At 39.6% G+C, this 27,421-nt stretch overlaps 1 protein-coding gene across 1 annotated transcript; it reads right to left on the reverse strand.

The window, feature by feature from the left end:
• Nucleotides 1–343: 343 nt before the first annotated feature.
• BIG (auxin transport protein (BIG)) lies at nt 344–27,140 on the reverse strand. Its single transcript, XM_028074256.2, has 14 exons — nt 26,723–27,140; nt 26,239–26,345; nt 25,127–25,286; nt 18,937–25,028; nt 12,334–12,951; nt 12,050–12,230; nt 10,941–11,175; nt 6,337–10,863; nt 6,033–6,255; nt 5,448–5,846; nt 5,215–5,358; nt 2,589–3,614; nt 1,609–2,115; nt 344–1,319 (listed from the first exon to the last, which is right to left on the reverse strand). Exons 1-14 carry the CDS (start codon nt 26,964–26,966, stop codon nt 501–503), a joined length of 15,282 nt encoding a protein of 5,093 aa, XP_027930057.2. The 5' UTR covers nt 26,967–27,140; the 3' UTR covers nt 344–500.
• Nucleotides 27,141–27,421: the final 281 nt, after the last annotated feature.

A 27,421-nucleotide genomic window follows, 5' to 3' on the forward strand; every position in this document is an offset into this window, starting at 1 on the left:
ATTGTTTAAAAATTTATTAGAAGTTCATATTTTTTTCTTTCAAAAAACTGATGGTGATACACCGTGTATTTCATATTACTTCCTACCCAAGTGCATTGTAATCCTTGCAGGGTGAGAGGTAGATGCTTCCTACAGAATACCGTGGAGGTTAACAAATGTCTCTAATATTTAGAAATCATAATAAACGATTTGTTTCTTGCCTTTGGGTGTCATATCCTTAGAACTACGATGTGTCATATCCATGTGGGTTATGTTGCCATAAATCAACTGTTCGTGGGAGTTCTTTGTCCTCTATGCTACGTAGTCGCATAGGCAAGTTTCATCTGATCGGGGATTAACCGAATGAAGCATTAAAGAAGAATGTTTTTTCTTTTCCACGCCCCTTGCATTTTCATTGGCTTCGTACGCTCAAAAGAACATAGTAGCCAAGCGTTTTACATTTCCTCAGAGTAGTTGAGCTGTTTAATATTTCAGTAATACAAATGAGAAACACAAAATCTTCAGCTTTTCCCCGCATTAATTGCAGCCTGCACGAAATCTTCACACCGGGTGAACCCACCAGACAACACCTCAGCAAGAACACCAACTATGTCAAAGGCTTCCTGCAAGTCCGTGGCAGAATTAATGTCATCAAGCCATGACAGCATCTCGTTGGGGAATCCGAGCAGCTCCTTTATATTCAAGAGTCGCTCTGTCATAACTACTTCCCAGGGTTCCAGGTTTCCACTTTCATCTTCCCCTTCTGTTGTAGATGAAGCCCCTTCAGTCCTTGCAGGTGTTGCACTTGCTGATTTCTTGACCTTGAAGAAATGTTGTAACTGCTCAATTAAGCCTGTATAGACAAGCATTGGACGAATAATAGACAGAAGATCATCATTCTTCCCTGCTTCTGCTGTAGCACTTTGGCCCATGCTTCCAGATTCTACACCTTGTGGAGGAGCTGTAACAGATGGTGCACGAGAATGTGTGTGCTGCATGTATGCGTGGTAAATTCCACGCTGCAGAAAAGCACGGCGATGCTGCAGCCAGGACTCATAAGACTCTGAGAGAAACGAGTTTACCATCATAAATTGGACAGTCTCTTCGGTGCCCAATGTAGGTTGGGTGCCAGATGGAGAAGAGGGTCTCACATCTGACGAGGAAGAGGATATGTATGCTGATACTGCCCTGGCCATGTTGCGACGCTGGGAGGGGCTTCCTTGATCAAGTAGATGGCGTGCCATTTGAATCATAAATGGGAGGAACCGGGAATTACTTTCCCGTCCACCCCCTCGGCTATCTGCACTGAAGGATGCTCCTGTTGCAAACCGAGCTAACATCTACAAAGATGGGGAAAAAATTGCATGAATACCAGCCAGACAATAATCCTTTGATTCAAGCAAGTGCAAAGATAAATGTAATTACACCTTACTTGGAACCAAGAACTTGAGTTATCAAATGAAACACTTGCATATGCTGTTCAATGGCACAAACAAGAATCCTTGATCTATTTTAAGCTTTTAACCTTTTATTATTATTATTTTTATCATCACAATCTTAACAGTCAAACTCAAACTCCCCCACTCAGAAACAGGAATAGAACAAACATATTGCAGTTGAGTAACATACCAGAACAATGTCATAAGTCAGCAGGCGGAGCCTATTTCCATCAGCACGTCCAAGTGCATTCAGGTTGTCCCAATACTGGTCAACATGGCGAAGATACTGTGCCAGAGGAACAGATGGACCTCTGACTGGGAATAACGAATTACAGAGAGACTCGTTGTTTCTAAGTGTTGCCCCATCCCACTCTTTCTTTGGATTCCTCAAAGCAGCATCAGCTCTCTTGGCCTCTTGATGGCACTGGAAATGAATAATATTGAAGTAACTTACAGTAGTGTAAACACACTCTCCTCCACGAGCACTTCCTGAAGAACCAACACCTAGATTCACTCGCTTACTATAAGAGTAAGCACCCAATAAATCAGCAGGTCTTAAACTGTATCCTTCCCGGCATACCATGCATGCCAGCCCATCCTCCTCCTCCTGGACATCTTCTAAACCTTCAAGGACTGGCAGGGAAACAACAATACGTTCACCTCCATCTGAAGAAGGTTCTTGACGCATTCCTAGCCCCTGTATCAGGTATAAAGGATAATTCAAAAGGAAACAAGAAATCAGATTCCGATAGAGTTTAAAGTAGAATATATATATATATATATATATATATATATATATATATATATATATAATGCCATATGAATTACCAAATCTCAATGAAAATTCAATCTGGTGAAGGAAAGCAATGAACAATAAAATATATGAAAACAACAGAAAAGTTCCACTAAACTAAAATCAGCATTTTCCATTGACAGACAACAGGAGAATAATCGCTATTTCACATCAAAACATTATGTTTGGAAGTTGGATTAAAAATAGAGAAACATGCGATCTGGCACAGTAAGCACTTAGACAATCCCCAATGCACTTTTTCCAAACAAAGAACATGCTTAACCAAGAAAACAACCCAACGGATAACTTAGTTTTACCATTTCAAACACTATTGTCTTTATACTCAAGCGAGTAAATAAAGGTTTTATATAAATTACCTGAAGCAATTCCTCTCTCTTCCGTAAAGCCCGGCGCCTCATTTCATCCCTAGTTGCATGCCGCAGCTTACACACCTTCTCCTCTAAGAATCCATCTCCTTTCCCCTCCTTGTTAGATAGTGTGTCCAACAAATTTTCGGCCCTTACCCCAATTTCATTTACTACTGTAACTCCTTCCAAGGCATGCAACAAGGGTAAGATACCTTCTTCATCAATACACTTCTGAGTGAGCATATGTCCCATTGATAAACCCCTCAGCAAAGACAATATAAGGGGGACAGATGGCAGTGTTAAACCCTGTGCCCATTCAGCACTGTTCTTAAAGCCAGCCTGCCCTGTATTGGCAAAATTATCTTTCAAATATGTTATTGCAGTTTTAGTTATACCTTTCTCTAGGATAATGTCCTTTAATCTCTCTCCACAAGAACTTGTCTTGAGGGACTCTGAAACTCTAACAAAATTTTCCAGTGTGAATCTCTGCTTTGCAACTTGCTGAGCAATATTATCATCCTTTGGATTATTCAGGTGTTGTTTCTGCAAATGGTCAAATGCTCCCCAATCTTGCAAGTAAGGACTAAAATGCTCGATAAGAGCTTCCATAGCTGCAGGTTCACCATAGGTTAAGTAAGGCAATATTCGAGCAACCATCTCTGTGTTCCTTTGTTGTTTGTTTGATTTCTTAAGCCCCAGTGGATGAGATAATCTCTCCAAGAACATTAGAACTATCTTCTTGGCTTGTTCACCTGTCCCAGCTTCTTCACTAGTGACAGTAAGGGCACTTTGTGTGATGCTTATATTGTCACTTTCATTCGCTTCTAAGGTCAGACTTTCAACAATCAAAAGTATGCCTTCAGCTGGCTCCATGGCATCAACTGAGAAAGCTCGCCTTGCAGTCTCAAGAAGCAAACCTAAAGCTCCTAGCTTCAACAAGGCTCGTCTGTTTTCTCTGATTTTGCAACAGTACATAAGAAGATTAAGAACTGCAACCAGTTGCTCCTGATTGGACTTGAAATCATCTCGCAGGCGCTGTAGATCAGGAAAATGTGAGAAAATCATATTATCAATGTTAAGGTTGCAAACTGCGGGATTAGACATTTTACCAAAACATCAGAAACCATGCATGAATAAATCTGGAAAATTAAAATGAGCATTCTACACAAACTGCAGTAGTTTCATTTGATATAATTGCCTTGACCAGCAAAACATCACATAACCATCAAAGCAACTACTAAATGTGACTGCCAAGTACAATGGCATGGTTTGGTCAATGTGAATGAAGAAAAAATAATATCAAAGAACCATTCCCGGTGAAAAATTATAACAAAGCAACAATACCATTCTCATTGAAAAGAACCATGATGTGTAGTATTAGAGTAGTCTTACTCTAATAAGTAATAATGAGATAGGATTTCTCCTAACCTAAAATAAATCGCTTTGTATTAGAGATTTATTAGTATTCTTTAAAACAATTAAATTTAAATTGTAAAACTAAATCAAAATAAGATACAATAAACTATATCGTTTTTTTTATCGGCAATTGGTAGTTGTGAGTGTTTGTTAAGGGGAAGTTGAACCCAAAACCTCTCCCACCTCCCCTTCTAAACCCCACCAAACCAACAATAAACTATATCATAAATGGATCGTATATACCCAGTTTGTTTTGCAGCATATAACTGAAGAAATGTTGCTCGTTTTGGACAAAATAAATAAAGTAAGAGATTCTCTTTTCTATCTCTGTATCTTTCTGTTACATTGTTTCTCTCTCTGGTTTGTTATTTCCAGCTGGCCCCTTTGTTGTATCTGTTTTGGGTGTTTTAGTCTTCTTGCTTTCAAGGGTAGCTTCTATAAATCTCCCTTTGTATTCAGCTTCATACATGATAGAAATAATGCAATATGTATCACATCAATTCCTCTAAGAAATCAATGTAATCATATCACATGTTAATATTATTTTTCTTGTAATTAATACTTCAACTTTTGAAGATGCTACAATGTTGCAGGCTAGTGTATTTAAAATAAGAGGCAGATAAAAAAACAGTGAATAGACAGGGGTCGGACGTTAGAAAGACTTGCCAGCAGATAGCAAATGAACTTAATAAACACTCATAAACGTCACCATTCACACACAGGTGACACATTTCCAAGCAGTTTTCAAACAGATATTAATTCACGGGTGATGTATTTCCATACATCAATTTTTACTTAAAAGGAGTTTTCACCAATTCCTATCACTGCAATCACTAAAGTACTTGAAATTTCCAAATACAACAATGTTCAAGTTTACAGATGTGAAGGAAAAAAATTGGAAACCTGAATCATGTCCAGTAGTGTAGTTATATGCATACTAAAAAACAGAGAATATACAGTGGTCCAACATAGGAAGACTTGGCAGCAGATAGAAAATGAACTGAAGAAGCATCCATAAACGTCACAATTCATATACAGATGACACATTTCCAAGCAGTTGTCAAACAAATATTTATTCACAGTTGATGTATTTCCCATACATCAATTTTTAATGAAAAAGGAGTGTTCCTCAATTCCTACCGCTGCAACCACTAAAGTTGAAATTTCAAAAAATACAACAATGTTTAAGTCTACGGATATCAATGAAAAAAGTGCAAACCTGAATCATGGACAGTAGTATCTCCAGTCCACCACACTCACGAACAGCACCTGCTATGGCAAACTCAACCTCTGGATCCTGAGATTCCTCTCTATCTTCCTCCAACTCTTTAATCATAGGCTCAGTTGCCTCACCATCCAAACCCTGGAAATCATATTTGATAAAATATACTAAGTTCAAAAGGAAATGTTCATCAAATAAACCAAATCACATGCTCAGTGATGGAAACAAACCTGAAGCCGATAAGTTACTGTCATTGGAGGACAATCTCTGGATGAGTTGACAGCATTTGGAGACAATAAGTTGGAATTAGTCAGGTTTGATGATTGATTTGATTTCTTCCAGACTTGCTCGTACACTTGTGCAATGCTCAAATCAAGAGAGATAATATTTCCAGCAACTAATAATTCCATTCCATAGTCATCCTCGAGAAGACCTAACAATTCCAACTGATGGCAGATCTTGTTCTTAACATCACGCATTAATGGGCCAATTTCAACACTCGAATATGGATTCTTAGTCATTGATCCCCTGATAAACTCTTCCTGTGTATGTGCTTTGTTCAGGACCAACAAATATACAGGCTCCGGTTTTGAGGGGCAGATCACATTGCATAGTTGCTCTAAGATAAACTGCAAAAGGTGTAAATCACATCAAGTTCTCAAAGAGAATGAAAAGGTTTATTATAATTTAACATTCAGTAAGAAAAAGAATTCCCATGTAACCAAATTGATACTTTGTTGGATAGAAAATTACTACAACTGGTTCAAGGGATAAATAAGTTAGTTAGGAGAATAAAAAGTATAATTCATCCATACCAAACAAGCCCGCCCCTTCCTCTCCTCCCTGTGTATTTCCAGGCCATTGACACAAGCCCTAATGAATTGTCGCTTGTTTTCACTGCTTTCCAGCAGCAGACTATCTAAAAGATCTTTAAGTAGACGATTGCAATCACTTATCAACTTTGTCTTCTGAACTATCAAGCCACGAATTACAATAAGGGCCTCAAGAATTTCAGAAAGCAAGTCATCTCGCATGAATCTGGAAACAATAGATTTTTTTAGTGAGATATAAACCGAAGTTGTATGATCAAAAGGAAAATTATTCAATCAGAAATTGTACCTTGATCTAATATTTGGAACCTCCAAAAATTTACCAAGAAGCTCTATGAGCTTGTGAAGGATAAACCCCTGGGTTATATCTATGTGCAGACTCCTCTCCAGAGACTCAACATTATTCACTTCTTGGGTAATTAGAGTACATATTGTACGTAGACACCCCCGAACAGTCAAAAATAGAAGAGACTCCTCTGAATCTACCATCTTGAATAGCAGCTCAAAATACTCTGCAGCACTTTCACCAGCAGAAAGTGTTGCAGGTAACAAAGAAACCACTAGGTTCAGCAATCGGAAGCGTCTGGATGAACTTTGAGCACAAAGCATGCTTATGAGTGTGCACATCTCTGATCTAATAGATTGAGAACAAGCACTCAAAACAAGTTCTTTAACCCATGATCCCAACTCAAATACCGACAAGTCACTTTTAGCTGCTTTACCAGCACGACGCTTCCACCTCAAAGCATATTTAAGGGCCAGGTAATCATGCCTTTGTGGTCGTGACCTTTGGCCTGTACCTTTGACAGCCTGAGACACTTTATATTGCCTTCTAACAAAATCAAGATAGGAAGCTCCCTTCTCCCATTCTGAATAGCTCAATAATTGAATATCTCTAGTCTTGGGTGTGGCATCCCAATTTCTTTCTTGTGAATCAGGAAAGGCTTTTGTTCCACTGACAGTGACAGCACCAGTCATGGATACACTTTGAATAGTCTCATCCTTTGAATTTGCAGGAGATTTCCCAACTTGCTCTTTGTCTGGTGTCTCAGGTTTTGGAGGTGTGCAGGCCTGAGATATAATTCTCAGACAAGGAAGAATGACATGCTCAGATATGGCTGGATGCTTAGCACCTAACTTGATGGAAGAAAACAATAATTGAAACACAACACGTAATCTAGACTCCCAGAATTCGTCAGCCAAAGAACACACCTCAGAAAGTAATAACAGTTCCTCACGCGTAGTCACAGCAATGTCCATGGAGCGATGATGCTCAAGGCAGTATAAAACTTTCTTTTGTATCAGACTGTTCAACTCAGTAACTGCATTTACATCACCTTCAGATAAAGAACAAAGCACGATCCTTGCTTGCACACGTGCAGCTTTAGCCCCTTGATGAATGTTATTCTCAAATAACTCAGATAAAATCCCAGATGAAACAAGTTGTTTCTTAGAATTTGGATGCCTTGCTAGCACCTGTAATAGTTCCAGACATTGTGTTACAAATGTAGTTGCACAGCCGTAGCAATTATTTGGTGATCTAGAAACAACAAATCTTGAGGCCACGCTAGCATCAGAATGCTTCTGGTGCAGATAATTCATCAACACCTTGCGTAGTCCTTGCAGAGTCTGGACACTTTTGCTGACAGAATCAAAAGCTGCTTTGCATTTCTCACCATACAGAACTCCAAGAAGAGCGATCTTCCTGTTGATTTTACATGAGGGACCAGGTAAAGAAACCATCATTTGCTGTACGGAGTCCTTCTGTTGCGAGTCTATTTCACTATCACCAATGCTTGATACAATTTTCAGCAAGGGCTTTTTGAAACCCAAAAGTTGCTGGTATCTCCTATGAGCATTCTCTGATTCAGATTCTATGGCTGCCAATCCCTTTTTCATGTCCTCGTCATTCTCCATATTATCAAATGTAAAACTTGGCTTTGCCATGAAATTAAACTCAAACCGCCCATATTTACTGTATCCACACTCATTGCATAGAAAAGAATCTAAATTCTCATAATTAATGTTGCGACATTGCCTACACTGATAAGCATTTTCATGACAATTGCTACATATTCCATGTTTATCTGTGACTGGACGACTACAACGTGGACATTGCAATGGTTCAAGAGATAATGCCTGAAGATTTTCATAGAATGAATCTAGTTCAATCATGAAGTTACAAGCTGTAATTGGAATGGGAAATTCAACTTTAAGCTCTGTCTGATTGAATGCAAGATGACAACTTTTTGCACGCTTCCATAAAGACCAGTTATTTTTCAACTCTGACAAGTCAGTGACTGGCCTGTTATTGTAATACAGGTTCAAAACCTTCACTGATTTTGACTTTCTGGCATCGTGAACATTCATTGTCACGGTCTGGATTGTGTAACTCCCAGTGCATTTAACTATGATCCGGTTGTCAGTGAATTTTGTTTCAGATTTCAGCGATTCTAGCTTCATCTTGCTGTATGGTACTTCAGGAGTGCTGCAGGCAACACAAGGTTCACTCTCCAGATAATAACCATCAAATTCCACTAAACCACTCAAAGTGTTATATATGCGAGAATTTGGATGGTTGGCTAACAGCTCGTTCTGTGAATGGAGAGTCTCAAAGATGCATCTAATCACATCAGGTGTCAAGCATCGGTCCACAAGGTCAGAAATCCTGTGTTTTGAACTAGAATCAGGGGATCTTCCAAGCAACCAAGTAACAAGTTCTGTATACTCAACTATATTCTGTCCATACATGGGAAGGAACTTAACTTTCTGCAACAGCGCAGATAGAATGGTTTCCTTAAATACTGGTTTAGCATGATGCCATACACCATATAAAACTAATTTGGCTTCCGCACGCACAGTAATTGAATTCCACTCCAAAAGGAAACAATCTATGAACTGTTTCAAAATATTGCTACTCTTGTCAGTGAAGACATCTACTGCAGCTTCCATATCTAAATAAGACTTCTCCGAACCAGATTCAGCTCCATCTTCACCTTTCTTTTTCTTCTTTGATTCTTGAGCGGTACCTGATTTATTTGAACTTAGGTCTCCTGACTCCATTTTTTGAGGAGTGTGACCAACATCTTTTCCTGTATAGAAGGCAAAATTGAGAAGCTTAAGAGTCTGAATAACAGACTCTTCACCAAAATAAAATATACCATTTATCAGGAAAGACAAAATATCTCCATGCCTTAAACAGTACTTCTGCCAGTTACGAGGACGTGCAGCAGCAACTTCTGCCATAGTGGAAAGGCATTTCACAATCTTTACACTTCTTTCATATGGGATGGGATTATTTTGAAAACCACCAGATTTGTTTATGTGTTTATAAAGTCTCTTGGCTTCACTAGAGAACTGCCAAGAGTCTCGAACACTGTAATAATGAGACTTGCTCCCACAGAGATGTAGAAAAAGCCTCCTCGCATATCTTCTTACGAAATTGGTGTGAGGATTGTTAATGTAACTGCAGAGAACATCTTGATAACCATCAAGCTTCAAATCCTTACCGTATGATAACTTGTAGACCTTTTCCTTTTCCCCAGTTTTGTCATGCTTTTCTGGCCGAACAAGGGTGTACACCAGTCGGAAAGCATTCTCTAATAAAAGCCTGTGGTAGTCCATGAAGATGTCTGTTCGATGCACTTTGACATACGAATCAGAAAAGAAAGGTGAAAAATTACCAGCTGGTAAATCTCTACGGACTGTTAGTAGAGCCCCACATCCAGGCCCAGTATTACTATGCACACCTTCATTGTTAACAGGAGATTTGAAAACATGCACTAGCTGCTGCAATATATCCATTAAATAATTTACAAAAGATTGCTGCCTAAGAGAATCACAAGCTCGAAGCAGTTGTGATGCAAAGTCAATCTTCTCTTGGTCACCTAATGAAGTCTTAACACTGGCTGAGGTTGATGGTGGAAAATGGACCACATTTTTATCTTGCATGTCAGTAGTTCCACTCTGTCTTGGCATTGAGCCATCACTACCAGGCTGATGCCAGTTTCTAAGCATCAATGTGAAAAACATGAAGACCAGGATAGCAACTTCACCGAATGATGAACGGTATCTGGCTACAAATGGTCTATTGAGATTAATCTCATCCAAAAACCACTTGATTACCTTCTCCAGATCTAAGCTATCCGGCTTAGAGCTGTCTATAAAAGGTCCACCTACAGCAGATGACAACCTGTAGAAAAGCTGCATAACAGGGATTGCTTGAACTCCTGAGGTTGAATCCATCCATCCTTTCAATTGTTCAAGAAGCTCAGAAAGAAGTAAGGAATTTATGGCACGTTTAGAAGCAGAAATTGAGACAGGATCAGTTAATGAAGCAGCAAAATCCCCAGAATCATTTAGTTCCAAGACATGAATTGATGGAGAAGAATTCTGTATCTGGCTATCAGCAGGAACAGGCATTAAGTTCTGGTCACTAACATCATCAGCTGTGAAGTGAAATTCACTGCCATCTCCCACTGAATCCACTTCAATTGGAATTGCTGTCATAGGATGATCTCTAGAATGTGGTGGAGGAAGTCGATCTGCATCCAGTTCATAGCAAGCCTCACACAAGTCAAAATCAGGACAAACAGTACAATGCCATCTTCGCCTTAGTATAGGTACTGTTGAGCAACCATCACAACAATATTGGACTGATGAAGTAATAGTGTCATCCTCAATCATGATTTGGTTGTTTCCAGTACTTGAGTCAGCTGCGCCAGGAACTGACACTACACTTTCAACAGCATCATCAGTAGCCAACATGGTCTGTTTTGGGAAAGGGACCTGAAGCAATCTTGAAGATATGGCCAAACTGGGGAAAAGGAGATGTGTAATATGTTAATATCAAATTCAGATTAAGAAAAACAAGAAAGAAGTGAGCTAAAATACCTGCTAGCTGTTTGAACAGCTTCATTAGATGAAAAGAGAAGCTTCTTCAGTAACACAACAGAAGGTGCCACGGAATGCACTCCTGCATCTTTTCCATGTAGGGCCAAGCATTCAGCATAGCAATAAATGAGTTCAACTGCAGACATAACAATGTTGTTCATGGTTTGTGTGTCAGGCTGCTCGAAATCCAAAATTCCCCATAAAACTTGCATGAGTACATCCACCACTTCTGAGCCTACACCAGAAAAGAAAACTTGTTATATCAATAGAATGACAGATATAGAACAAACACGTCCACACAGGACAGAATGACTTAAGTCTTTTGATTCATAACATTAGCACCTCCATTAGTTGAATTGTATGATTAACATACAGTGAAAAATGCATGATTATCTTACTTATTCTGAATAGCCCAAAATTAATAAAAACATGAAAATTAATATGACAAATATTTAATTTTTTAACATCAAAACTCATGCATAAATTAAAATTACATGGCATTTTCTTTAGAAGCAATATTTTTCCCTTAAAAATGCTGACTCAAAAACCTGAGATGGGGCAAACAGACAAACTACACCAGCATTACTATGGTTCCTAGATTGCTCTCAACCCTAATTACAAAATATGATCCTACTAGCTCATAGCTTTCTCATATACAACTAAAGATCCTTGAGAAGTACTTCAATGCTAACCAAGTCATGACGCATCGAATCAATTTGAACCAGAACAATCTGGTTTCTTCATGAATCATGAACCATAATAAGTTCATTCTTATTAAAGGAATGATATAATAGTTCATTTTAACATTCAGTATATTTCATACCATATTAAAACCAGAGTCACAATGTCAAATATCATTACAAATAATGGGTAATTGAGAACTTAGAAAAAACAAAGTAGATATTTTGTGGGAGGAAATAGATTAACTTTAGAAGAAATATCATTCAGAAAGCACAATATTAAAATAAGGATCCTTAGCCTGCAGTAAACATGGATGTTTCGAATTGATCAATGCCTGTTCTTAATCGTGTCGCCACTGTGTTTAAAAATATACAAGAGAAAGCTATTTTCAATGCATTTTAAGATTCTATAAGCAAAGACAGCAATACCATTTGTCTCCAGAAATGCTGCTAAATTTGAACGGCGTTGCAATGCAATCTTACAAACTGCACGCATCTGGGTGGTGAACTCTTCAATGATCCAACTTCCAGAAGCACCACCTATCCCTAGCCTTGAGGATAGTATTGATGAGGATTTTACCACTCCAAGAAGCCGCATGGTATCCTTAACCTAATGTAAGAATTACAGATAGTAATAATTAGCATGGCACTATAAGCAGGAATAATGACAAAACAGACTAGGTATAGAAGAAACAAATGACACTATAGATTACTTGATGGTATATCTCTTTCTTTGGAAAAATTGCTTGCAAGACACGACTAGCAGAAGCCTGCAGAATTGGTTCTCTATCACACTCAAATATTGTTTCTAGTAAAGGCTTGCACTTCAGTTTTTCAAGTTCAGTTCTTGCTTCCTCAAGCCTTGAGCAATCCTGTTGCCTACACGATGAATAGAACTTAGTAATTAGCTTGAGCCCATCTGCTATTACTTGCTCCTGAATAGGAGCAGACTGCATTGACCGGCGCTTCTTTCCAGATCCACTAAGTGATGAATTCGAACCAAGTGCTCTTGCTTCCATATCTAAAACAGCATCCATTTTCTCTTTCCAACCAAATTCATCTTTAGCTCGGCCATAAACTTCAAGCGAGTCAATTCTAGGAAGTGTTGAGCCATTAAAGGTTGGCCCAACTGATATTGTAAATTCTTCATCTGCAAGAAGCGACTCTGCAACAGTGAATGGAATATCATACCAGGACCTCATTCCCTCATCTAATTTAACAACTCTTTGGAAAATAGAAATGCTAGATGGTATGTGACTTGCTGATGTATTTCCCACATGAACTCGGAAACCGACCATGACTATATCAGGATTTGAATTGAAGATGGATATCTGTAAAGATACATCAAGGAAGAAATTAGGAAGATAAAAGGCTATATGTTCAGAAGACACAGCCAAAAAAGTAACTACACAAAGTGAAACCACCTCCCCCTTCTATTCACATCATAAAACAAAATCACTACCAAGAGAACACTTGAGACTGAGACTTTAAAATATGAGTAGTGGACAACAGTACCACTCTCTTCCTCTTCTATTTATAGTGAAGCAAGCACGTACATATGAAAAGATATGAAAAGACTACTCTAAGATACTAGGCATGATTACATGCAACAGTAGATATGGCAGTAGGTAGTTTCCCACACTCAACACCCTACACATAGGGTTAATGATACAATAGGTATAGGTAATAATTCTAACACTCCCCCTCAAGCTGGAGCATACAAATCGTATGAACCAAGCTTGGAACAAATGAACTCAATCCGAGGTCCCCTTAATGACTTGGTCAACACATCTGCAAGTTGGTCATTTGACCCAACGAACTCAGTACAAATTTCCTTGGTCATCAATTTTTCTCGAACAAAGTGGCAGTCAATTTCTATGTGTTTAGTTCTCTCATGAAACACTGGATTTGATGCAATGTGGAGAGCAGCCTGGTTGTCACAATACATCTTCATGGTCTGAATTTCACAGAAGTTAAGCTCTCGAAGAAATTGCTTTACCCATATGAGTTCACACGTGAGAGACGCCATTGCCCGATATTCAGCTTCAGCGGTGGATCGAGCCACTACATTTTGCTTCTTACTTTTCCAAGAGATAACATTTCCTCCGAGGAGGACACAATATCCCGTAGTAGAGCGTCTGTCAATAGGAGAGCCTGCCCAATCAGCATCACAGTACCCAGAGATTTGAACATTTCCTTTATCTTCATATAGCAAACCTTGCCCTGGAGCCTTCTTGAGGTACCTTAAAATACGGATGATGGCATTCCAATGTCCAAGACATGGAGTCTGCATAAACTGGCTAACAATTCCAACTGCGAAAGATAGATCAGGCCTCGTAATAGTGAGATAAATTAACTTTCCAACGAGCCTCCTATATCTCTCTGGATCGGAGAATAATTCGCCTTCTACTGTTGTTAACTTCTGATTCGGGTCCATAGGACTCTCTACTGGTCTGCAGTCAATCATACCTGTTTCTTGTAATATATCAAGAGCATATTTCCTTTGAGAGATTACAACTCCATCTTTTGACTGAGCTACTTCAATGCCCAAGAAGTATTTGAGGCTTCCGAGATCCTTGGTTTGAAAATGTTTACACAAGTGCTCCTTCAGTTGAGATATTCCAGTAGTATCATTTCCTGTAATAACAATATCATCAACATATACTATTAGGTAGACACATTTCCCAGGAGAGGTATGTTTGTAAAAGACTGAGTGATCTGCCTCACTGCGCCTTAACCCAAATTTCTGAACAATGGAGCTGAATTTTCCAAACCAAGCTCGTGGTGATTGTTTGAGGCCATATAAAGATCGATGCAATTTGCATACCATACCAGACTCCCCCTGAGCAACAAACCCAGGAGGTTGCTCCATGTAAACTTCCTCCTCAAGATCACCATGAAGGAAGGCATTTTTGATATCCAATTGATGAAGAGGCCAGTGACGAATTGCTGCCATTGCAAAGAAGAGGCGAATAGTAGTCATCTTGGCCACGGGAGAGAAGGTGTCACAATAGTCAAGGCCATAAACCTGAGTGTACCCTTTTGCAACCAATCGGGCTTTGAGTCGATCAACCTGACCATCAGGGCCAACTTTAATTGCATACACCCATCGACAACCAACAGCCTTCTTACCCAAAGGGAGGGGCACGAGCTCCCAAGTATGATTGCTTTCAAGAGCCTGCATCTCTGCAATCATGGCTTGTCGCCATCCAGGATGATCAAGTGCTTCATTCACATTTTTGGGAATAACAACAGAAGACACTGAGGATAAAAGTGAACAATAGGAAGGCGATAATCGGTGATAGCTAAGAAAATTATAAATGGGATGTGGATTTCGAGAGGAACGAGTACCTTTTCTGAGAGCAATGGGCCAACCTGAATCACCTTCATCAGGAGTCATGGGATCAAGAGACGAGGGAGAAGAATCTGAAGTAGGGGATTCACCATGTTCTTGAACAACTGGACTATTCGTCGGCGTCCTGTGTTGGAGAGAGTCAATAGGTGGAGATGATGGCTCAGGAGGACTTTGGTCGAGACTTGGAGGGACAGGGACATTGGAAATATTGTATTCAACCACGGGAATAGGAAGGACCTGCTGGATGACATGGACATCTTGAACAGATGGAGAGAAGTAAGGGGTCTGTTCAAAAAATGTAACATTGGCAGACATGTAATATTTCTTGGTTTCAGGAGAGTAACATCGATACCCTTTTTGAAGTCGTGAATAGCCCAAGAAAACACATTTGAGAGAGCGAGCAGAAAGCTTGTCTAACCCGGGAGACATGTCATGAACAAAACATACACAACCAAAAACTCTAGGGGGAGTGTTAAAGAGAGGATTGTCTGGAAACAGAATGGAGAAAGGGACCTTATGATTGAGAGAGGAAGATGGCATCCGATTAATAAGAAAACCTGCAGTTAAGATGGCATCTCCCCAGTGATGGACAGGAACGTTGGCACTAAGCAAAAGGGTACGAGCAGTTTCAACTAAGTGTCGATTTTTCCTTTCTGCTATACCATTTTGTTGTGGCGTATGAGGACAAGTAGACTGGTGCAGGATACCATGGGAACTCAAAACATTAGAAAGAGCAGACGAAAAATACTCTTTGGCATTGTCACTTCTTAAGATTTTAATTACTTGACCAAATTGATTCTTGATTTCATTCAAAAAGGATGTGAAGAGGGATAATAATTCAGAACGATCTTTCATAAGATAAACCCAAGTACATCTCGAATATTCATCAATGAAAGTAACAAAATACCTAAAGCCAAAAGATGAGACACGACTAGGTCCCCAGATATCGGAATGGATGACAGAAAAACTAGAAGTACACTTTGATTGAGATCTTTTAGGAAAGGTAGATCTAACATGTTTTCCTAGTTGACATGACTCACATTCTAAAGTCTGGAGACGACTAAGTTCAGGAAACATTTTCTTTAACTTGGACAAGTGAGGGTGACCAAGCCGATCATGTAACATTTTAGGATTGGGGGCTGCAACACATGACACACGTGGACGAGATCCAAAATGGTATAATCCGCCCGCTTCATATCCTTCTCCAATCCGTCTCCCCGAGCCACGCTCCTGTATAACAAAAGATTTGTCATCGAAGGTTACAGAGCAATTCAATGTTTTGGTTAACTGACTTAAGGAAATTAAATTGAAAGGACAATTAGGGACAAAAAGGACAGATTTTAGATTTAAGGACGGAGATAAGATGGCTTGACCGACTCCCTTTGAGGATGTTTTAGAACCATTTGCGAGGGTTATAAAATGAGATTTTTCTTGGAATGAGATGGTTGAGAACAAGGAGGTATTACCAGAAATGTGATCAGAAGCACCAGAGTCAATTACCCATGAATTGTGACCTTCCATGGATTGAGAGATGCAAACAGTTGATGTACTTGGAGCTTGGGATGACTGTGCCAAGCTGTTGGATTTGAGGCGTAGGTACTCTTGATACTCGTCCTCAGTGAACTTGGAGTCAGTAGTCTCTGCCTGGGAGACATTGGCTGTTTTGGCAGGAAATCCATGTAAAGTGTAGCAGTTTTCTTGGGTATGACCCATCCTTTTACAATACGTACACTGAGGACGCCCACGACCTCCACGTCCACCTCCTCTAGTTCCACGACCTCCTCTTCCTCGGGTGGCAACCATGACAGATGGTTCCACTACAGCAAGAGTTTCGGGAGTTTGAAGAGTTGGAACACGTATCATGCGGGAGATCAAAGTTTCCATGGAAGGAACCTCATGAGAGGTCAAAAGCTGATCTCGGATATGATTAAAGTCTGGGTGTATAGCGCGGAGGATCATTACCATATAGTACTTGTCAAGCTTTTTCTTCATTTCATCTAGAGAGTCGACTTCCAAGAACATTCGGAGTTCTTCCACAGCAGCTTGAGCGTCATTCATGAATGACATCATATCATGGTTAGTCATTTTCATAGATGCCAACTTGTTCGCCGAATCATAGAGGCGTTGAATATCATTTGCATAGATATTCTGAGTTCGCTTCCAAAACGAGTGGCAAGTTTTGAAGGCCCGTAGGGACATCAAAAGTCGTGGTTCCACCGATTGCCACAATAGAGCACATAGTTGGAAATCCGCTTGTTTCCACTGTTCAGCTTTTTCAGAAGGTACGTGGCTGCCATCTTTCTCAAGGTGTTCGTGGTGTCCTTGACCGAGAAACCACATCTCGACGGCAGCGGACCAAGATAAGTAATTTTGGCCATTTAGTTTCTCGGACGTAATGCAGGGGCTTCCAGAGAATGAAATAGCACTCCCAGTTCCTCCAGTGGCCATGATAAAGAGAGGATCTCGGAAAACAGTAAAACAGTGACGAAAACAGTGAAACAGTGACGATTTTCGACTTCGAAAGGGACGATTTCCACAAGAGGTGCTACTGAACTTCACCGGAACAGAGATTTGATGGTCAAAACGGGTAGAGGAGGCTCCGACGACGGCGACGGAGGTGGCGCGACGACGAACTGGCGACGGGAAGGCGGCGCGTGAGCGGCACGCGCCTGACTGCAGCGAACAGAGAAGACGCGCGTGGAGGCGCGTGGCGACGGCGCTACCTGCGACACCGGCGGGGTTGGCTGTCGCGCGGAGAGGCGGTTCAGATCCGGTGGTTTCCGGACGGAACTGCGTCGGTGGACGGCGGCGGACGGCGACGGACGGCGGCGGACGGTGGCGGACAGCGGCGGAGGACGCAGACAGTGGCGGACAGTGTTGAGAAGTTGTTTGACAGTGTTGGGTAGTTCAGAAACGAGGTTAACCGAACTTAGACAGCCGCGGACAGCGGCGGTGACTAACGGCGATCAACCGCGGACAGCGGTGACGGACCAGCTGAGACAGAAACCAGAGCGGGATCGACCCGCTCTGATACCAACTTGAGACTGAGACTTTAAAATATGAGTAGTGGACAACAGTACCACTCTCTTCCTCTTCTATTTATAGTGAAGCAAGCACGTACATATGAAAAGATATGAAAAGACTACTCTAAGATACTAGGCATGATTACATGCAACAGTAGATATGGCAGTAGGTAGTTTCCCACACTCAACACCCTACACATAGGGTTAATGATACAATAGGTATAGGTAATAATTCTAACAAGAACAATGAAAGGTTTTATTGATTACAACTAATAAGAAAACCTGGCCGCCCAATGATGGTGTCTGAGTCCAACTTTCTAAATTATAATAACATGCATCAGACACTACTTACTCAACTAAATAAGTATCCATACACTTCCCCGTATTTGATAAAATTTAGAACATGAAAAGGACAGCAAGGAATAGGAATTCTAGATTGGAGTATCAATTATAAGGTCAGAACCAGATAATTAAAAAATGTTCATTTAGGGCTTTATTTTTGAAAAAGGACCATTACTATATCATCTAGGGGGTGTTTGTTGAATTTTTAAACTAGTATGAGTCGTATGGTAGATGTTGGAACTAGATAAAAACAAACCAGGTGGAAATTGGGTTCAAAATGCTTTATTGAATTTATTCCAATGAACATGTTAATTAACCATAAGAGTGCTCACCAATCCAGATTATCTTAACTTGAAATGGTAGAATTAACAACTTCCTATGCAGAATTTTATTTGAAATTCGGTTCAAATGAGAACTGTTTTTATAAAATTAGGTGATAACCAAACAACCTACACCTGAAAACAAGCCCCACTGTACCTATATACAAGATTTTAGGAAGTTGCTGATCCCCCAAGTCACAAAACAGAGTACGTCACAAGGTAAAACAACTATAAACATTCACTTTGAAATCAAAGTAACTAAAACAAATAAGATACCTTAAAACCAGCAGGACTTGGGCTTTCTAGAAAGCCATCCTCATTTAGAAAACTCTGTTTAGCTCCTTCAGAATCTCCATTTCTAATGGCATCACCACCTAGTTTCACATCCGGTGTAATGCACACAGTCTTCTCAAAGAAATCCAGAGGAAATTCAGGATTTGTACCAGCATAGGCTTTATTGAGAATTCCCGAACCCAATTTCTTAACTTTTTCAGATGCTACAATCGCACTTGCATCCACACCAGCAGGGGTATGAGAATATATTTGAAGGCTACCATCATCATGTAAAACAAAACAGTGGATTTTATCCTTTGATAGTGGTTTGTATGCAGTCATACCAACTATAGGTGAGGTGGAACCAACTGAATGTCGCATACACTGAGCGATTATCTCATGTTCCCCCATTGACACAGTAAGTGCAGAATTTGATTTCATTGTTGATAAGCAAACAAATAATCCACTGCCAGAAAGCAATTCTTTCCAATGATGTACTCCTCCAGGCCGGAGATTACTTTCTTGTTCCTCGTATACAGAAGACACCTCAACTAGAGAAGCTGCATCAGGGCTTGGGCGACCAACCAATGAGGTGCCATCTTGAAAAGATACAAATAGTAGCTTATATGTTGAAGAGAAATATAATGACGATCCCTTTGCATGAATTTCTTTCCCCTGAAGTTGTACAAGTTCTTTCAATGGGACAGCCCCAACATTACCTTTGACGGACAACTCCAAACTGAATAAGTTTCCATTTTCTGAAAGAACAAGGAGAAACATTCTACCTTGGGAAGCTGGACAAAGAACTGCATCCACAATCATGTCATCTTGCAAAGTGAAGTAGTGCATTGGACTGATGTTGTCCAAAGAAAGGTCATATATCTTAACAAATCTGTTAGTCACAACCATTAATTGAACTTGAGAGCCTGGCACCCAATCCACCCGTCTAATATATGCACCTTGCAAAGCTAGTTCAATGGCAAGGCGGTCAATCACTTCACCACGAGGATTCAATGTCAGGACCTGGCAATCCTCGTAACCTGCTACAAGAAGATAGTTCTCAACCACAGGATTGAATGCAAGTTGTACAATTTCAAAGCGGACAATATTTTTAGAAAGAGGTTTAACATTGGTCTTGTCAGCTGTCACAGGTGCAATGGTAGCTTGACCAATCAACTGTCCAACATCATATATAGCAACTTTATCACCTTCACCAATGGCAAGTCGACCACGTACACTCACACTAAGTAAGGACTTCACAAGAGAGCCACTTGCTAAATGTGATTTAAGCTCTTTGGCATTTGAATAATCAACCTTTATCTTGAGATCAAATGATCCACTTTTATATGCTTTCTTTAATTGCAAGAGATCAATGCCATGAGAAATCACCTTATCTTCACCCGTACTGATCTTGTTATCTTTGGAATGGTGAGAATCTCGTCTGCTTCGTATAAATGGTAACAAAGAAGAGCAAAGATTCAGCACCCGACTCTCAATATCAAGTTCTTCCAATAACATTGGAATCCCTTCTTGAAGCTCTTTAGGAATAGATAACCTGAGAGAGTTATCTGCATCTGAACTGATTTCTTCTTCAAAATCTGAATCACTGTCTGGCAGCTGATCCCCATCCTCAGGGAAGGGTAAAAATGACTGAAAAGTATTTGAGCCACGAACAGGTGCGCTGCTATCTCCAGTAAACTTTCGAGGTTTCAGGCATTGGCAATTGCTACCCCTCACACCCCCAGCTCCACAGTCACAAAAGAACCGGCTTGATCGTGAGTAGACAACACGATGACCCCGATGACAAACCTTGGCACAGACAGAGCAGCAGCCTTTGGATACAGTCAAGTCACAAGTATAGCAGAAATACCAATGTTGCTCCATGAAATTGCTGCCACTGGAAGTAAATGTGCAAACTTTAGAGGCAAGGGCTCTTTCACTGTTAGCATCCTCTTCATCATCCTTATCTATGCTAAGAACCTCTCCATCAGAAGTTGCATCATCCTCATCCTCATCTACAGAAGTTGCATCACATTCAAGGGAGGCTGATCCCCCTTCTTGATTGGCAGAAAGAATATATGTCTCAGAATTTTTTCTAGATCCAACTAGCCGAGCAGAAGCATGTCCTACCCCAAGACTATTGCCAGAAGAACACTTCTTAGTTGCCTTTTGCAAGGAAATTTTACCAGATCCACAATCACTCAATACAGTTTCAATAAAGCCAAATAGAAACTTCAGTCCGGGAAGCAGATTTTCATTGGTCACCAGTTTCTCCATCAACATTATAGTCCTCATCAGAAGCTGTTTCATCAAGAAGTCTCCTCTAGAAATTTGAACAATGAAATTGAAAAAAGACTTTGCTACATGTATATCAAACAACAAAAAGGCAGAATCAAGTGACCCCAATGCAGAATTAAAAATATGCTGTTGCAGTTCTTTTGATTGTTGTTCAGAAGGTGGTGATACAAGACACAGAATAAAATTCATTGTTGACTCCCTAAGAGAAATGGAGCTCCCATTTGCACAGTTCACCCCACAATCTGATTTCACTATGCTTCCTAAAAGCCTCCTCTCCAACCACTGAGATACACAGTTTACATCTCTGTCTAGAAATCTCCTTTGTATCTTCATTCTAAGGTCAGGAAATTGCTCACCAGACAAAAGATCCACAAAAAAACCAAGAACCTTCACATTCACTGATTCAGAGAAGCGGGAATCTAAAGAATCTATTAGAACCAAGCAGTCACCAAGATGCAACTGCAAAACCCTATTCACCTTTTCAGGCAAATTTTCAACACCGAGATAGAAATGAAATATAACAGACTTTGAAGGGTCTTTTCTTAGGCTGTTTAACATCTCAATAATTTTACAGACTATCCATTCACGAAGACTGCAATCACATGCTCCTCCAGCATTGACATCCTTCAGAAACCCTTCCATTTGTTTCATTAGAACTAAATTTTCATAACATGACAATTCCAGTTCTGCACTCAAGCTGTGATAAATAGTGTCGCATTGCCCATGGACACTTTCAAAGATCCGATCATACTTGATGATTGTTACTGCATCAAGAACTTGTTCAAGAACTTCAGTCTCCATGTTAATAATACTTCCTGCTTCTCTTATTCTAAGTAAACCATTTAAGGCAAAGATAATACCTCTTACACTAAGAACACAAGAAAACATTGTAGCACTGGCAGTAGAAAGATTAAAAGGAAAACCATGCAATAGGCACTCCCAAGAAGCTTTAGAAAGAATACCAGAGGCTTTTTTATCAACAATAGTATCCAACCTTGATATGATGCTAAGAATAGACTGCAACTCGCCTGCATTGGAACCACTCCTCTGCAAGAGCTCATCCTGCAGGCTTTGGTCCATTTCAGTATGTTTCAGAAGCAGCAAAGGTGAAAACCCAGGAACCAGCTTTTGCTTGTTACTAAGGATATCAAGGAAAGCGGTTTGACAAACTTGTAAATACTTGTTCAGCAATGATGAGAACAGCTTTACTAGCAATGCAAATTGGCCAGACTCAATCATGGAGGAAATCATGTTTCCAGCACATTTAACATATTTATCATCCCCCAAACCATTCTCAGTCCAGGATAGACCATGCCCAGAAATAGCATTGTCCGAGACATATTTCCATATGCCAACATTGGTGAACGAGAGCACCAGAGAAAGCCACATTCCACTTCTGAGGAAATACCAATCTAATTGCTCAATGCATTCTGGTATGGAGAAAGTGTTTAAATGCTGAAGCAGGCTCAATATAACATGTGGAGAAATAGTTAAGTTCCCAATGCCCTCTGGATGGCCAAGGAGTAAATGGCTGAAGTGGAAAAAATGTAACATATTAGACAGATCCACAGGATGGTCTTGATCCCAAGCTATAATTGAATGGACTGCATCAAAGCCTACGTAAGGAATATCCCAACAAAGAGAGAAAACATATCTTTCAACAATTAGATCTTCAACTGCAGCAGCTCTTTTACCCTTCCAAAATCCGAGAATCAGCGAAAAAGTAAAATATATCTCTTCCCAGTTCAAAGCTAAGCTGTCAATTGCCAAACCTTCCCTAACAAGAGAAGATGACCCAGAAATATCAATTAGGTGTCCAATCAAGCTACTCACACAAGTTTCCTCTCCAATTAATCCACCTCCAATGTTTCTAAACGCAGTTGAAGACCAAGATGACATATGATCATTAACTTTGTTTTGGATGGATGAGCCAGAAAGTGGTGCTTCTCTCAACTTAGATCGCACATCTAAGAGCAATGATGTTGGACAAGTATGTTGGTGAAATATCATATGACGGAGAATTAAGATCAACCTTGAAACTACTAAAGCCCAACATGTTAATAGTGTGCTGTTCAAATCTAATGTTGAATTAGCAACTTCTTTGAGGGATGAAAATATTAATTTTGCCATCACTGCCTTTTCTCCCTCAGAAGACAAGTGGAATGCCATAAGAACTACCTCAATATGAAACAGCAAGGGAAGAGTACCAGCAAGGTCATTGATACTTGAGCATTTAATGCAGACTGTTTTTGCCTTCTCAACAACAAAGCCAACATATACCCTGCAAATCTTTGTTCTCAACTGACTACCAGAAGAACCAACCCTAGAAAACAATGTGTGGGCAAGCAGGGTCAGGGTTCTATCATTGTAGCAGAAGGAACCATTCTCAACAGTCAGGATTTTATCCACAAGGTAATCTTCAAGAGAATCATTCAAAGCATGATTAGTGAGAAGGTTGCGTAAAAGATCAAAACAAAGATCATGGACATGTCCAATCTTTCCATCATCATGCAAAGGAGTGCAACTATCAGACATATTATCTTCACAACAACAGCCCTGACAATTGAGTAGGGAAAGCAAAATATCAATGTCTCTACTTCCAAGTTTGTTGCAGGCATCAGCATAGAGAGAGGGATGCCATTCAGCAGAGAAGATACATGTTTTTAGAAAGCTCAAAAGTTCTACAGCAGCTTGCATTGGCATATTTTGGTAGCTGGAACTAGAAACTAACGCATTAACAGGTGGTTGTTCACATCCATCAGTAGACCCAACAGATCGCCCAGTTTCAGAAAAAAGATCTCCAAAAAGAGCCTCATCCTCATGGCATACTGCATTTTCAACTTCAGATGTTCCAACAACTTTTGCCAAACTAGAATGAGACCTTTCCAATTTTGGCCTTAACTTCAGTCCTTCCGAATGAAGGAACAAAGCAAGTTGCATCAAATTGGTAATCCATTGACTTGACACAGGAAATATCAATTTTAGAATCTCTTCAAAAGTAAATCCCTTCAGCAAAGGAACAGAGTCATGATGAAGACATGAAGGAGAACTGAACTGTGAGTCAATAGAACTGCCGACTTGTTCCTCCTCAATGTTTTTCCATTCAAAAGGAATTTGATGTGTTTGTCTTTTCAGATCATTAATGAGCTTCAGCATATAAACAACAAATCGAGGGAAATAAGCAAGGGGGGGCTTCAAATTGGGAGAAGATTTGTCATATGTCCAAACAGAAGAATCCAAACTCTCCAATATAGCTGCTATGATACATGTTTGAATATTCTGGGCAACATTGCTATTGCCAAATATAACCTGAATACTGTGAATAAATTCTTCAATAACCATTAAAACAATGCTATCAAAACTTCCTTCAGTGGTAGCATAGGTATTCACAAACTCCAATTTAATTCTAAACAAACTACATAGAGCATCACAAAATGTGGCAACTGCCTTCATCAATGTGGCATCGTATTCAACATATGGAACATCCTTTAAAAGACTTCCAAGTATCTTTAAAATCCTCAAAATGAAGGACAGTCTCCTTCGAAAATTTTGACCCACAGCCCTCTCATCCAATACATCTTTTACTTTAGCTAGCTTATTGCACAGCAAGATCAAGCGAGGAGTGTATTTTCCATGGACAACTGCCCAGTGCTGAGACAGAAAGAGAAAATTATTGAAATATTGATCACAAGTTTGTTCAATGAATCCAGATTCTTGCCTATCATGAGGCAAGCACTCAGAGGCCAAAGTTTTTAGAAGCCAATCCATTGATTTTTCTTCCTTTGAGCATCTGAAGCCTTTCAAAGATTAATAAAAAAAATAGGAGCAGTTGTTAGATTAGTAGAAAAACCATTACAAGACAGCAATTGACTGATTTTGGGTAGTAACATTATACCTTCTAGGTGGCATTTTTTGTAGTCGTCCACAAAATCACTACAACAATCATCAACTGGCAAAATATCTACCAAGGCACTTGCAGTTGTCGGTTGAAACACGTCTGCAACTACATTTATTCCATCAACCAAAGCCATCTCTAAAAGGTGTATCATGTTGTTCTGTAAGATGCACCAACAATGAGTAATACCAAAAAAAATAATACCCACTAGTTTTAACAAAAAAGAATACAGGTCAGAACAATTGATAAAGAAGAGTTTATCCTGCCCCCACCAGAATGTACTTTATTCTAAATATATATTAGCAAAATAACCTTTTTGCTTCCTCAGGGATAGAAATCAGAAAGGCCTATTACCATACAATACGTGATGGATAGATAAAGAAGGTACCAACGAAATGGGCCCAATATACAATTTTGTAAACGTCATAAACATCTCATGAAGGCTTAAGGCAACTTGGGAATATAATTTAGAATTTGTTGCCAGATCTATTATTGCATATGTGTTTGTGCTTCTAACTTATTCTTGAGACAGTTCTTTGGCAAACATCCAGTGAGATTAGGCAACGGTGCAATTTCAGTATTATTACGTGGAAAACATCTCTTTTTTATTTTTAAACATTCAATTTTCTGTTCTTTAGAGGTTTTCATCATCTTTAACGCAACATCTTTATTTTTTTATTTTCTTTAACAATCAAACATTGGAAAGCGGGTACTCCATCCTAGAGGTGCAACGCTCAAATCCCATTAATTGCAATGGGGAATAGGTTTCCACTATCGTATGGCTTCCAATCTTCTTTATTGTATTTTTATATATATATTCAAAAAATGTATTGTGTCATATTGATTATATAATAAGCTTATAAAAATTCTTATGTGACTGTTTACTTAATAGATTCGTGTCATTGATGCGCCCTATGAAGTATAATTTAAATTTCATTCAAATCATTCTCTCTTATCTGGTTGTATCATATCACTCATTTGGGAACAGAAAAAAAAAATAGACCTCTCTATACAGGTATTGCCGAAAATTCAATACAGTCTGCACCCTAGCTCCATTAAATTTTCACCTATAGACCTTCGGCACTTGCAAAACACAAAATTCATAAACATACCTGAATTCCTAGATCATCACTATCAAATCCGGAATTCTCCAAATAGCACAAAGCAAACTCTATCGACTGCTGCACAATTGCAACAAGCACGCCCTCGGATTGCTCCACTGTTCATGCAAACCAAATCACAACCAAACAAAAATCATTTACAAAAAAATACAAAAACAGAAAGGAAAACAAAAGATAAAACTTGGATGCAGTATTTTGATGCTTTGTTCAATCTGAATTGTAATAGTCTCGTCTCAATAACTAACATAATAAATGTTTCTATTAAAGTTCAACACAAACAACAGAGATTACTGTGTCGAAACTCAATCTGATTGGAGAACAACGCCAAAACTACATATTCAACAGTCTGTCTAAGTTTTGTCTAAAAACAGAAAAACACTCGCACAGCAACAACAACGATCACACAAGTCAAATCGTAAAACAGCAAAGCACGAAAGAAAATCAAGTTCATGTGATATTGCACAGAAAATAATACCTGACAAAGATCGAGAAGCGGACGCGATTGCGTAGACGAATGAAGAAATCCCGTGAATCTGTGCGTCGGTCCAGGAAAGGAAGCGTGAGGTTCCGTCATCAGAAGATTGGACACCGCTGCGGAGGACCGAGCAGAAGGTGTTCAGACCTAACCGAACGGCGTCATCGGTGCGGAGCTTCTGGATAAACTCGCCGGAGGAGGACGGGGAAAGAGCGTCAGCGAGGACGGTGAGGCCATCGGCCATTACGGAACGAATCAAGAGAGAAAGAGGTTTGTAGCAAGAGTGAGTGTGTTGGGTAGGAAGTGGAATTGAGTAAAAGAAGGTGCAGTAAGGGGTTTATGGTATTTATAGTGTTGAGGGCGGGGATGAATGAATTGGAGAAGAAGAAAGAGACACAGATATACTATTGGTGCTGCTTTCCTAGTTTGCTTAATGAGAAAGCACCAATTTGCCAATTCTCATTTCATTGCACTTTCACTGTTCTTCCATTGCCAAAGAGAAAAATAAACCCCCAAATGTTAAAATATAAATCTAAAAACCCCATGTTAATCTCCCATCTTGTAAACTAAAACTTATTGTTTTCTTATATATTTTGGTTTTCACTTCTTTATTTATTTATTTAAGACAAAAAACTAAAATGACAATCAGATCAGATGGAATGCATAAGATGGATAGGTAACTGCATCACATAACTTAAG

Source organism: Vigna unguiculata, chromosome 5, assembly GCF_037176805.1.
Source record: "Vigna unguiculata cultivar grain cowpea cultivar isolate G323 ecotype 2 chromosome 5, ASM3717680v1, whole genome shotgun sequence".
In the NCBI taxonomy this organism is placed as follows: domain Eukaryota; kingdom Viridiplantae; phylum Streptophyta; class Magnoliopsida; order Fabales; family Fabaceae; genus Vigna; species Vigna unguiculata.